Genomic DNA, 11,851 nt, shown 5'->3' with positions numbered 1-11,851 from the left:
CCTTTCAAAATAAAACAGGAAATGACAAGACATGGAGACAGGACAAACCCAAACTTGACCTCACTGTGTGACACATCCTTGACATCCTAAAAACAAAGTTGCCAAAAGAAAAAACAAATACAACCTTACACATATCATTTCATCTCTAGTTTTCCAGGAAAATGACGCAGCTGGTAAAGATTGAGCTAATTTCAACTACTTTACTGCTGGGTGGCTTAATCTACAATAATAATGAATTAACTGGTTCGTAAGTAAGATTCTGAATCTTGCAAAGTAACTAGTAACCAAAGCTGTGCAATATCCTAAATGTAGTGTAATAAAGTGAAGTAGAACTAATAACGGGGAAATACTCAAATATCTCAAGTTTGTACCACACAGTAGCTGAGTTAATGTTCCACAGCTGTCTTCAACAATATAGTTGTGCTAAAATTGATGATTAATGGAGTTCCAGTTAGTTTATGAATATGGAATTATGTTTAATGAAAGTGAAAACCTGTAAAAGTGTTATTACTTACTTGTGTCACTTTCCATAGATGGAGCTGTTCTGTCATTGTACCAGCAGATGTCGCTCTTCAACACAGTCAGTGAGGGCGGTGCTTTTGTCGGATCATCTGATTTCTGAGGTGAAAAGAGACGTGAACAGTAGAGCTGTACGAAACGCCATCTGAACCGGATAGCATTGTGTATTAATGGTGTTCGTGCAATCAAAACCAAGGTAAACTCTATTTAATTGACAGATTCTTCAATGAAGCTCGACTTTACATTCTTTCCCACGGGACAGTGAACGCTGCATAAATGTATCTCGCGAGAAGAGACTTTCCTTGACAACACAGTACGTGGCTGACAGCTGTGGACTGGGAGTGTTTACTTGGATGCACTGGTTCGCAGGTAGAGAGCTGTTGAACGTCGAGTAAACGCACGGAACCTCTAACGTCTCTGGATTCAGTCCCTGACCGGTGACCGACCCCGAGGAGGCATTCCACCGACGCCCCCCCACCGCCTCGCAGCAGCTACAGGGACCGCTGCTGAAGAAAGCTCTGCCTGCCGTTCGTCCAGCCTGTCGGTCTGATATGGCGGAGAGCGGGTCGGCGGTTGGATTCTCCGGGTCTCTGACTGGCTCCACTCTTCCGCCGCCGCGGACACGCATCTTTAAAATCATCGTGATCGGGGATTCGGGGGTCGGAAAGACGTGCCTCACCTACCGCTTCTGTGCTGGCAAGTTCCCCGAGAAGACCGAGGCCACGATCGGGGTGGACTTCAGGGAGAGGCTGGTCGAGATTGACAGCGAGAAAATCAAGGTGTGCACTGACGTCACAGGTCACTGTATGAAAACCTCTGTAGATACAGTCCAGATGCAGATGTTAAGTCTGTGGTTTCCAGTGTCATAGAGATGTCTCACACCTTGTAGAGACAATAGAAGAAGAGAGAGCAGATGTTTAACTGTGAGAGAAGCATCATGAAACTCGAGTGGTGGACAGCTGAGCAGCTCCACTGAAGCTTCAGTGTCTTGCTCAAGGGCATGTCAGTCATAAATAAGGGAGTGACAGGTCCGGGCCTTATTTTTCTTCTGGTCCACTGGCCTCTGTGTGCAAAACCACTAAGACCATTAAGACCAGTGAGATGATCACTTTTAGTTGTGAACAGCAGTGAGCGAACAAATGCATACTAAAGGGCTGCTCTAGAGATCTACTGTTGTCCCTCAAAAAAAGTTGGAGCCTCACAAGAGACATGTTCAAATAAGAATAATTAAAATCAAAGTAGTTAAAGTATACTATCTAGACTTAAAGTTATTCGTTTGGATTAACAAAATATAACTACACATCACAGCGACACAGACCACAACAACTGTGATTGATATGCTCGGTAGCATATGAGGTCAGGGACATTATCTAGAATTATCATATGTGTACATACACATATGAAATCATACTCATTCATATACAACTACTGAAAACCTCACACACATAATGTACAAGTGAAAAGATTTTACACACTACTGAAATCCTCTCACACAAACAACTGAGAAAGTATGAGCTTATGCACAACTGATAGGTCTCATATAAACTGTTAAAACCTTTTACATATACAACTGAAACACTCACACACACAACTGAACACTCTCATACACACTGAAACACTCTCACAAACACAACTGAAACACTCACACACAACTGAAAATTCTCACACACACACAACTGAAACAGGATGGCAGGAAAACTAAAAGTAAATGCTATAAGGTCATGCACGAGATCACAAACACAGACGTAACTTAAGAGTTAACTCACTTACTGTACCTGTAAATGGCCGTGCGTTCATTGTTTAAGTCCTGGAGTCTGGTTCTGTCTCCTCTGCAAAAGCTGTGGCGAAGTGCATTCACTACACGACTAGTTATTACATAAAGAAAGTACACGGTCCAGGTTGTTACCATCATTATACTTCAAAATAAAAGCCTGACCTTTACAGTAAAACCAATGGAACAAACAAAAACCATGGGGTTCAACCAAAAGAGTGTTCAGTTGTGTGTGTAAGAATGTTTCAATTGTGTATATGAGATTGTTCAGTTGTGTACGTGAGAGTGTTTCAGTTGTGTATGTAAAATGTTTCACTAGTTTTTATGAGAGGTTTCCATTTGTTTTGTCTTGTTTTTTTTTGTACTTTTTATTTATGAATATTTATGGATATGTTTTGACAATAACAAACATATAGGACAAACAGACATGAGATCATTGGATGGTCACTGACAAAGGCATATTTGCCTTATTTAAAGAAGAATATTGAGTTACAAACCATACTTATAATGAATCTCTCTCATTGGCTAAATAAACACACCATTTTTTCCATAAGTCATCTATTCTAGAAGATGCAGATGTTTGACAACATTAATAAAGAGTCCAGCAGTAGGACAGCTCTTCTGAAGCCAGCATTTTGTAACAGCTTTTTTAATTGCTGACAGCATGATTTTTAAGAGATAGGTATTGTCTTTGCTTAGTCCATCAGGGATGTGTCCCAGATAAAGGTATGTGAATGATATATAGACATCAAATACCAGGATTTTTGAGATAATTGCTGCTACACCATTCCAAAAAGGCTGGATAGACAGACAAGACCAGAAGACATGAGTCTGATCAACAATAAATCCTCCACACTCCCTCCAGCAGGGTAGCTGTGTACCAGTTTGATTAGACTTCTGTTTAGGAGTGATAAAAAAGCGAATCAAGTTTTTCCAGCAGAAGTCTTTCCAGGTCCGGGAGTTGGTGGAGGATGACTGTATTTTCCAAGCATGAAGCCACATGTTTTATGTGTCCATGTGTTATTTCAATGTCCAGTTCTTTTTCCCATTGTTGTTTTACATAGCCCGTAGTATCTTTGTTCAGTAATGTGATGCCATGATATAGCTTGCTTATAAGACCTTTATTGTTTCCCGAGTTGCTAGCATAAATAAATATATGAATTACAGTTGACAGTTCTCTTGGATTAGACACCTTTCACCTTTTTACAGAAATAATCGCGGAGCTGTAAATATCTATAGAAGTCCTGTCCTCCCAACCCCTATGTCTGACATAAATTTTCAAAACTTTTAAGCTCCCACTTGCTGACCATCTTGCATATGGAAGTCATGCCAAAATAGATCCAATGTCTGTATCTGCAGTCTAGCAAAACTGGCATGAAGTCAGGGTCATATGCTGGCCATCTAATTAATTGAACCTCTCTTTGGAGTTGGAAGTGTTGAACTACTTCCACCCATACTTTTAGCGATAAATTCACCCAGTGACTCGACATCGTAATATTTCCTTATGCCTGTCAACACAGGCAAGCAGGGACTGTATTGGCATGTCTGTTAAAGATAACTCTACACTGTTCCACTTGGCTACATAAGATGGGTTACACCAGAGTACAAGAGGTCTCAACTGTGCCAACAAGTAATAATCCCTTAAAGATGGGAGGGCCATGCCCACCCCCTGCTCTGGCAACCGAAGAGTAGAGAATTTCACCCTTGGTCTCTTTTTATCCTATATGAATTGGGAGTTTTGCTTATTCCACTCTCTAAATTGTTCCTGAGGGATTTCTATTGGGAGTGATAGAAAAAGATATAATAATCTAGGGAAAATGTTAATTTTAACGATCTAATTCAGAGGGAGGGGCTAGAGGGAGCAGGCCCCACCCATTGAGGTCATCATATATTTTTTTATTAATGTTATTATAGTTAATATTGAATAACTGTGATAGATCTTTGGATAAACTTACTCCCAATTACTTGATGTGGGATGAGTGTCAGTTGAAACAATATTTTCAGATAAGTTCTTGAGTGGGAGTGTAATTAAATGTCAAAACCTGAGTTTTATGTATGTTGAGGGCATACCCTGAAAATGTCCCGTACGTATCCAATATTTCCATAAGTAGACGTAAACCTGAACCTGGGTTCATGATTGTGACCAATACATCGTCTGCATTAGGGCTGTGTATTGGCAAGAATCTGGCGATACCATATATATATCCTGAAAGGGTGTGACAATACAAGATATTGTGATTTTTTTTTCCAATATAGTCTATTTTTAGAAAAACTCTCATAAAGAACACACAATGTTATATGCATAAACACATACCGTTTGTTTTTATGCATTCAGACTCAGAACAAACTTGGGAACTTGTTTGTGCTTTAGCTGGTGGCAAAAGGTTCTGCGTCTGAAAAAGTTACATGTCTGATCCTGCCAAGTAGTCACACCACTGTTGGCAATTTGAGTGCCGAGATTCAGACTGTGTGCAAAGCACTGTACGTAGGTCATGTCTGCAAGTCTAGCCGTGACACAGGGCCGGATATTAAAGCATTTCCAGCGGGCTACTCTATCCCTCCTGACGTCCTGTGTCTGTCGGAGAAACGCAGATTTCTAACGGGAACTGCGATACTGTGTTTTTACCGCTTTAATTAGGTCTGTTTGTTTTTGAGAGAAGATCTCTACGGATCAGTTTTTAAACAAACACAAATTTTCCCCCAACTCTGCATTTAGTCTGCAGAATCTATCTGCCCCAGCTCTGTGTGTGTATCTGTGTGTGTGTGTGTGTGTGTGTGTCATGTGCACGCACACGGGTGTCACGGCAAAACGGTGACGTGAAACAAATAACCTGGAGATTAACCGAGTTGATGTGAACTCCGCTCATAGTTACTTTAACTAAGTGCAATAAAACCTTTGCAAGTAAAAAGCAAAACTTTATCAGTACACCTGTTCAACCTGTATAACTGTTAAACTGTAGACCGCGATATTTTAATCTGCTCTGTAATATGTTTCAAACAGTTTCTGTATACCATTCAGGCTGTTTACAAGAGGTTTCCAGTTGTATATATGAGCACATACTTTTTCATTTGTACATGTAAAAGGTTTCACTAGTTTATATGAGACCCTTTCAGTTCAGTGTATGTGAGAGTATAATTTTTCAGTTGTGTGTGTGAGAGGGTTTCAGTAGTGTGTGTAAAACCTTTTAACTTGTATTTGTATGAGGTTTTCAGTATAGTATGTGAACGCGTATGGTTTCATATGTATATGCATGGCAATTGTAGATAATGTCCCTGACAGCCCTGCATACTAGATAATGTCCCTGACAGCCCCTCATAGTAGCATGTCTATTCCATGCCACTCAATCAGCTCAATCAAAAATCCTCTATTACTAAGATACATTACAATCAGTGCCAGTGGTATGAAATATACTACCTGTCTCCTAGGTAGCAACACCTTAGTTGCTGATATGAAATGTGACAGTAGTCGATATTAATATCTATATAATATACAGAATGCATCCTTTGAGAACGAAAAGACATATGTTTTTCCTGTTATTACAGCCTGTTGCTGGACAAAGCTTTGGGGATTTTTTAACAATGATAAATATCTTGTCCATGTAATAATAATAATAATAATGGTATTGTTAAGCAAAGAAACACAAGTTTTATTTCAGTTGTAATTTTTAATTCATGGTTCACATATATCTTCTGTTTGTCTGGTTTTAAAGCGACATCATCAGCTCTACTGCAGCAGTGAAGCAAGAACCAAAAAACTCAGGAGAGTTTATTGCGGAGACAGAAACAGGTCTCAAATAAAGTTATTTTACTCTTTATTTGTCTGAAAAATTACATTTTAGTGTCTGGAATATCTGTGGCTTGTGAAAAAAAAAACTATTATAATATTGATTTATTTCGTTAACTGTCGAAAGAATCATAATCTGTCATCACATTTACTTCTCCTGTTGGAGCAAATAGACTCAGACCTTCTGCTAGTCTCCTGAAGGGGGTGGTGCAGTGTCAAAACCCATGACAAGGAGATACAGGAAGTAATTTTTAATGCGCTGTCTCCTTTCTCTACTGTCTCTGGTTGTACACAGCATCTTCTCTCTTTTCTGTGTTGCAGTAATTTCAATAAAAGTATCTCTTGTTCAACATCTATTGGCTCCAACTGCAGAAAGTGAGTGCACTAACTAAAAGTGAACCTGCTGGCTGCACTAATGACAGGAATAGGTTACTGACCACAAATTGATGAATGTATGAATCTTTATTTAAATTTCCATATATATTTGAAAGGAGTTTGGTGTAGTTTCCTAAGTTATTCTATATTTTAACATATATGCCCATCAGTGTGTTATGTGGCTCATTGGTGTATTTTCATTAGTTTTTGGCCAACAGTGGAGCTCTGTGGTGGCCCCTAGTTGTGCGTATTAGATGTCTTGTCTTTGTGCAGGTAGGCGGGGCAGCTCACAGAAGGAGTTCCTGGGCCTGACACTCCCAGCCACTCTGAAATCTCTGCCCTCTGGAAAACTCTTTCCCAATGTATTACTATTTGTTTCTATTGCTATTTTATCTCCAGCACCCACACAATGCATACTACATGACTGATGCCACTGATCTTCATATCCATTCCTTCTTGTGGGTTCATTTTATTTGCCATGACCTGAGAGCCAGTTTTGACAAAGCAATAAGACAGATCAGGCTTCAATACATACACACTACTTGTTAGTAGAATTCATTCATCATTGGTTTGGGTCTTCCAGTGAGATTTGATCCATTTCCACTTTGACCTCCACAGATCCAGCTTTGGGACACTGCAGGCCAGGAACGCTTCAGGAAGTCCATGGTGCAGCACTACTACCGCAACGTGCACGCTGTTGTCTTTGTCTATGACGTCACCAATGCCGCTAGCTTCCGCAGCCTCCCTGCCTGGATTGAGGAGTGCAAGCAGCACGCTCTGGGCACAGAGGTCCCCAGGATCCTGGTTGGAAACAAGTGTGACCTCCAAGACTCCATACAGGTGGGCACAGACGTGGCGCAGCAGTTTGCAGACGCTCACTCCATGCCCGTGTTCGAGACATCTGCTAAAAACCCAAACAGCCAAGGAGATGGAAGCCACGGCAGTGGAAACAGTGACCATGTGGAGGCTATCTTTATGACGGTGGCCCACAAGCTGAAGTCTCAGAAGCCTCTGGTGTTGAGCCAGCCGCCCGGGGGATCAGGGGGCACCATCAACCTTATCAGGGGGGTACATGATGGGGGTGATGGGACCAGGAGCTGGGGCTGCAGCAGCTGCTGAGGGAGGAACATAGAGGAAAAAAGGGAGACCACTTCAGCTCCAGGCTGCACAAGGCCAATGAAAGTGAAATTGGATGGAGCTGAGGAAAGAAAGGAGGTCTATAGAGAAATAGTGGATCGAGGAAAAATGGCTTCACAATCAGAACAGCACATAGATGAATGTCTCCATTTGAAAATGATCAATTTTTCCAGTGCTTGGGCTTGATTTTCATAAATGGCTTTCAATGGTTTTGGGCAGTTCTTAGTGTGATTGTTGTTTTGATTGCCAAAATCTACTGTTGGTTCATGGAGATGATCCTGAATAAGTAGCCAAAATCTGATTCGGTTCTGTCAGTCCTGAGCCTGCACCACCCAAGTTTCAGGTCAGTTATATTCATGTGGTCATGGAAACACATTTAGACGATAGATTGTGTGTAATAACACACAATCTGCAACATTGTTTTAGGCCATAGTTTGTGCTAATGTATGACTGACTACATCGTATGGAAAGGTGTGCTGAGCTGAGCCCCCGTGTCATTACTACAGAACACAATGTGCAATGGTTGGTTGGAGTCGATCTGGTTTTAATTCTAACATTTCATTACAGGTGCCCTGTAAACAAAGAGCCGTGTTAACATTCAGTAACACATTGAGTGCAGTTTCGTTTTTGAAAATATTAGCATCACACAGTATTGTAAATATTGTTGAAACCTGTGTTGTAACACTTTATTTGCTAGCTAGCAGTCTTTCCTGCCTCTGCTAACACATTGCTAAATTTCTTAGCATGTTGACCGAGTTGTTGACACACTAAACACAATATAGGTTCTTTTCAACAATAATGTTGATATCCCTGACAAGAACTTATATTGTGTTATAATGAGTGTGAGGATGACAATGGGACCTGTTCCACAGTGGCCACCACAGGGTGCCTTTAAGTGTGGCTGCTTTAATACCTAACCGTGTCACTCACTTAAAGGTCCATATAGTATAAAGGTAGATGTCCATGTGTTGTTTTATTATAAAGCAGAGGCCTGTAGTACAAACCACAATTTGAGGTTATTCGGGTAACTCTGGGTTTTCATTTTAGCGACGATGGTTCACTTCTTACCAGGGTAAATCACCATGGTAACTTATGCTGAGCTCCTAACCTGCTCCGGTGCAGGTTAACTTCAGAGGATCAACAGCTGATCAACTACTGACCAATCAGATACCTGGAAATCATAATTCTTTCAGGAATCCTACAGGTCAAACTAAAAGTTATCCTGGGTATGTTGAACTTGCTTCGTAGTACAGGCCTCAGGTTTAGGTTCTATATTAACTCTGTGAAAGTATCAAAGCGCTCAGTACACAGAGCAATGCAAACAGCCTGTATTCAGAAACTGAGCTTAAAACGAGCCGTCAGGACTTCTGGAACTTTGTAATGTCACAACAAGATGGTCACCGCTTTCAGCATTACCCTTTTTGACCAAGCAGTCATTCTGTTGCTGAGCTTTCAGCTACGAGACACTGCACCGTCATTGGAGGTCAGGAAGCAATTATGTCACTGCACAGACTTCAGAAGGATAGAAATATTAGAAACCAATTTACCCCACAGCGTTTGGCTCACTCTGCCCCATAGCCGCCATTTTGGAAAAAAAAAATTGCTATCTTACCAATTCAGGCTAATATTTAGCTAAATAATTTGCATCGTATTATACATTGGCAAATCACCAACATGCATCATAAATATTTTTAGACCCAGATAAATTGGCTTTGATGTAGCAGCCATTACATCTGATATGCTAAAAATTTACTTTGACAAGCCAAAAACAGAGTTTAAAGTAAAGTAGTGCTTACTACTCCTTCCATGTGCTTCTCCTTTTCACAGTCTGGCAGAAATTATGCGTGGTTCTAAAATGTATGGTCACATTGTTATGTGATAAAAGTGCATGGTTGCCAAGAGTGAGTCAATTTACCCGCTGGCACATCTTACCCCACTCTCCCCTACTTTTAATCAGATTACCAGAAACCAGTTGCAGTGACCCAGTGAGCCTCCGGCCTTCGGGGCCCCTGCTGTAACTGCTTGTTTTGCTGTGGTTAATAATTCAGGGTTGAGTAAGATTGATTCAGCTGAAAAGATGTTTCATCTTATTTGGTTTGGTCCAATCAGGTCAAGCCGTGTCATTATTGTGGGCTGGCCCAGGAGAGGTCCAAATGTGAGAAATAAAAAATCACTGTAACAGATTAGTTGCTAATGGTAGTTCCACCTCACATCACCAAAGCTTAAGTGATGAGTGGAAACCCCTCGTCTTTGGCCAACGCCACTGTTTCTCAAGACTAGTTTATTTACAGTTACTGAGTCATTCAGGAGACAAAAAGTCAAATCATTGCATCAGCAGTCAGCTCTAGCCAATCAGTATTCAGCATTTCAACCAATTCACTACTTACACACTGCGCTGTTATTGTTAATGACTGAGGTTGGTTCCCCCCAACAGAAAGCAGCAGGAAAGCTTAAATCAGCTATATGTAAGTTTTGCTATTTTGCTACATAGTTAACATTAGCATTACCATCTGTTTACTTACCATTCTAGAAGAAACGTTGATAGTTCAGCATCAAACTTCATTCCTTTACTCACCAACAGCTGTCTCCAGAGGTGGAAACAAAGACCAATGTTAACTATCATGTCTTTTCTTCTACTGAAGTTAACATGCTAACCAGCTAGCCCTGGCCCATCTCCTCACTATAGCCTCCAGTCTGTCATTAAGACGTAGCTGTTCAGAGGATCTCTTATATTATAAAGACAATGATGGCTGAAGTTCTTGTCAGCTTCCACCTGCTCCTGACAGGAAACCAAAAGAAACGGCCTTTTTAATGCAGCTTTAATCTGTATTTTAATGATGATTATGTGAGAGGAGTTTGTGGTAGTGATGAACCTACAGAGAATTATCACAGTCTGCAGCTCCTCTCAGCTTCACCAAGCATATGTTCAGACATAACCATACTGGTCTGGTTCACTCTCATGGCCTCGTTTTCAACTGTAAACAGCCTCTGTCCTCTAACTGCTCATCATACAAACAGCAGACCGACTAAAGAAAGCTAAGGAGGAGCTGGTGATCATACATGGAGCTAAAAGAGAGGGAATACTGTACTGTACTGTAGATTCATCAGGAGATACACATGAATCATCTATCATCGATAACAGCTGGATGTGGAAATAAACAGCTGTATGACCACAAGTTGAACATAAGAACTTAAAATGTGATGACACGTCGTGTTTTCGCTGCCTCCAAGTGATTGCAGGTATAATTGAAGACACCTTGTCTTGAGTGATAGTACCTGTTAGCATCCAGCACCAGAGCTAACTCTGCATACTGGCAGCATGTGTGAACACTTCAGAATTAAGAGTACTCCTTTAAACCACATCAGCCAATCAGTCCCCCTGTAAGCCTTTGTAGGCTTATAGAACACTCAAAACGCTTTGCAGTACAAGCCACATTCACTCACACATTCATACACCCATGGAACAGCCATCACAGGCAATCTGGGCTTAAGTATCTTGCCCAAGGACACTTCAACATGCGGACTGGAGGAGCCGGGGATCAAACCACTTACCTTCTGATTAGTGAACAAGTTGCCCCCCACACACAAGAACAGGCTGTTGGATAATATAGTTCTGTGTAGGTGAGCCAGTGACTCAGACAGTGCCCACAGTGTGAGGGTTTGTGGTATGCACCTGTTCATGTACAAGCCTGTACCCAACCCTCAGCCTGTGTGTAAAGTTGTAATAAAATGTTTGGCATGTGTGTTGTATGATAAAGGCTGTTACCATGACACCTCGGTCTGTTAGTGTGCAGCTCTGTCTCTGTGGTCATGGATGGTTGTCATGGCCACATCTGGTCTCCTGGCTCCTCTGCTGGTTACGCTCTATCTTTACATCTTCCTGAAGAATGTGGACTGTTGCTCAAACCAAATGGCCTTCTCTCAGGACTCACTATTCAAAGGCTGTCCATGCAGGATGGAGGACTGTGTGTGATGACAGAGGATGAAGTCATGTTTTAGATTTTGGTTTCTGTTCTTTAAGTGTCCTTTGTTTTTGATACCCGCACACTGGACTGGGTCATTTCATTTCACTGCAGCCATGAACCACAAACACTGCTACTGTACCTCTCATTGCAAACGCTGAAAGAAAAACATCAATGACAGAATAGTATTAATTCACAAAGTGACTAATGAATGAATGAAACTACAAGTGGAAGAGGGAAACGCCTGCAATGGTTTTGTCACGTGTAGCCTTGCAATAAACTTCCCTCAATATGTCACACTGT

The 11,851-nt window shown here is 41.2% G+C and overlaps 1 protein-coding gene across 1 annotated transcript; it reads left to right on the top strand.

The window, feature by feature from the left end:
• Positions 1-641: 641 nt before the first annotated feature.
• rab33ba (RAB33B, member RAS oncogene family a) lies at positions 642-11,845 on the top strand. The gene is made up of 2 exons (XM_023417794.2): positions 642-1,298; positions 7,068-11,845. Exons 1-2 carry the CDS (start codon positions 1,071-1,073, stop codon positions 7,566-7,568), a joined length of 729 nt encoding a protein of 242 aa, XP_023273562.1. The 5' UTR covers positions 642-1,070; the 3' UTR covers positions 7,569-11,845.
• The last annotated feature ends 6 nt before the right edge of the window (positions 11,846-11,851 follow it).

Source organism: Seriola lalandi, unplaced genomic scaffold, assembly GCF_002814215.2.
Source record: "Seriola lalandi dorsalis isolate HSWRI2012SDOR001 ecotype SW California unplaced genomic scaffold, Sedor1 jcf7180002054578, whole genome shotgun sequence".
Taxonomy (NCBI): domain Eukaryota; kingdom Metazoa; phylum Chordata; class Actinopteri; order Carangiformes; family Carangidae; genus Seriola; species Seriola lalandi.
This window is presented reverse-complemented; position numbering and strand designations above follow the sequence as displayed.

What these genes read in the sequence shown, in the direction of transcription:
- rab33ba (XM_023417794.2), top strand. Translation starts at nt 1,071, where the DNA reads ATGGCGGAGAGCGGGTCGGCGGTTGGATTCTCCGGGTCTCTGACTGGC. An exon ending in TTGACAGCGAGAAAATCAAG is followed by an intron (nt 1,299 to 7,067) that starts GTGTGCACTGAC and finishes TGACCTCCACAG; the next exon opens with ATCCAGCTTTGGGACACTGC.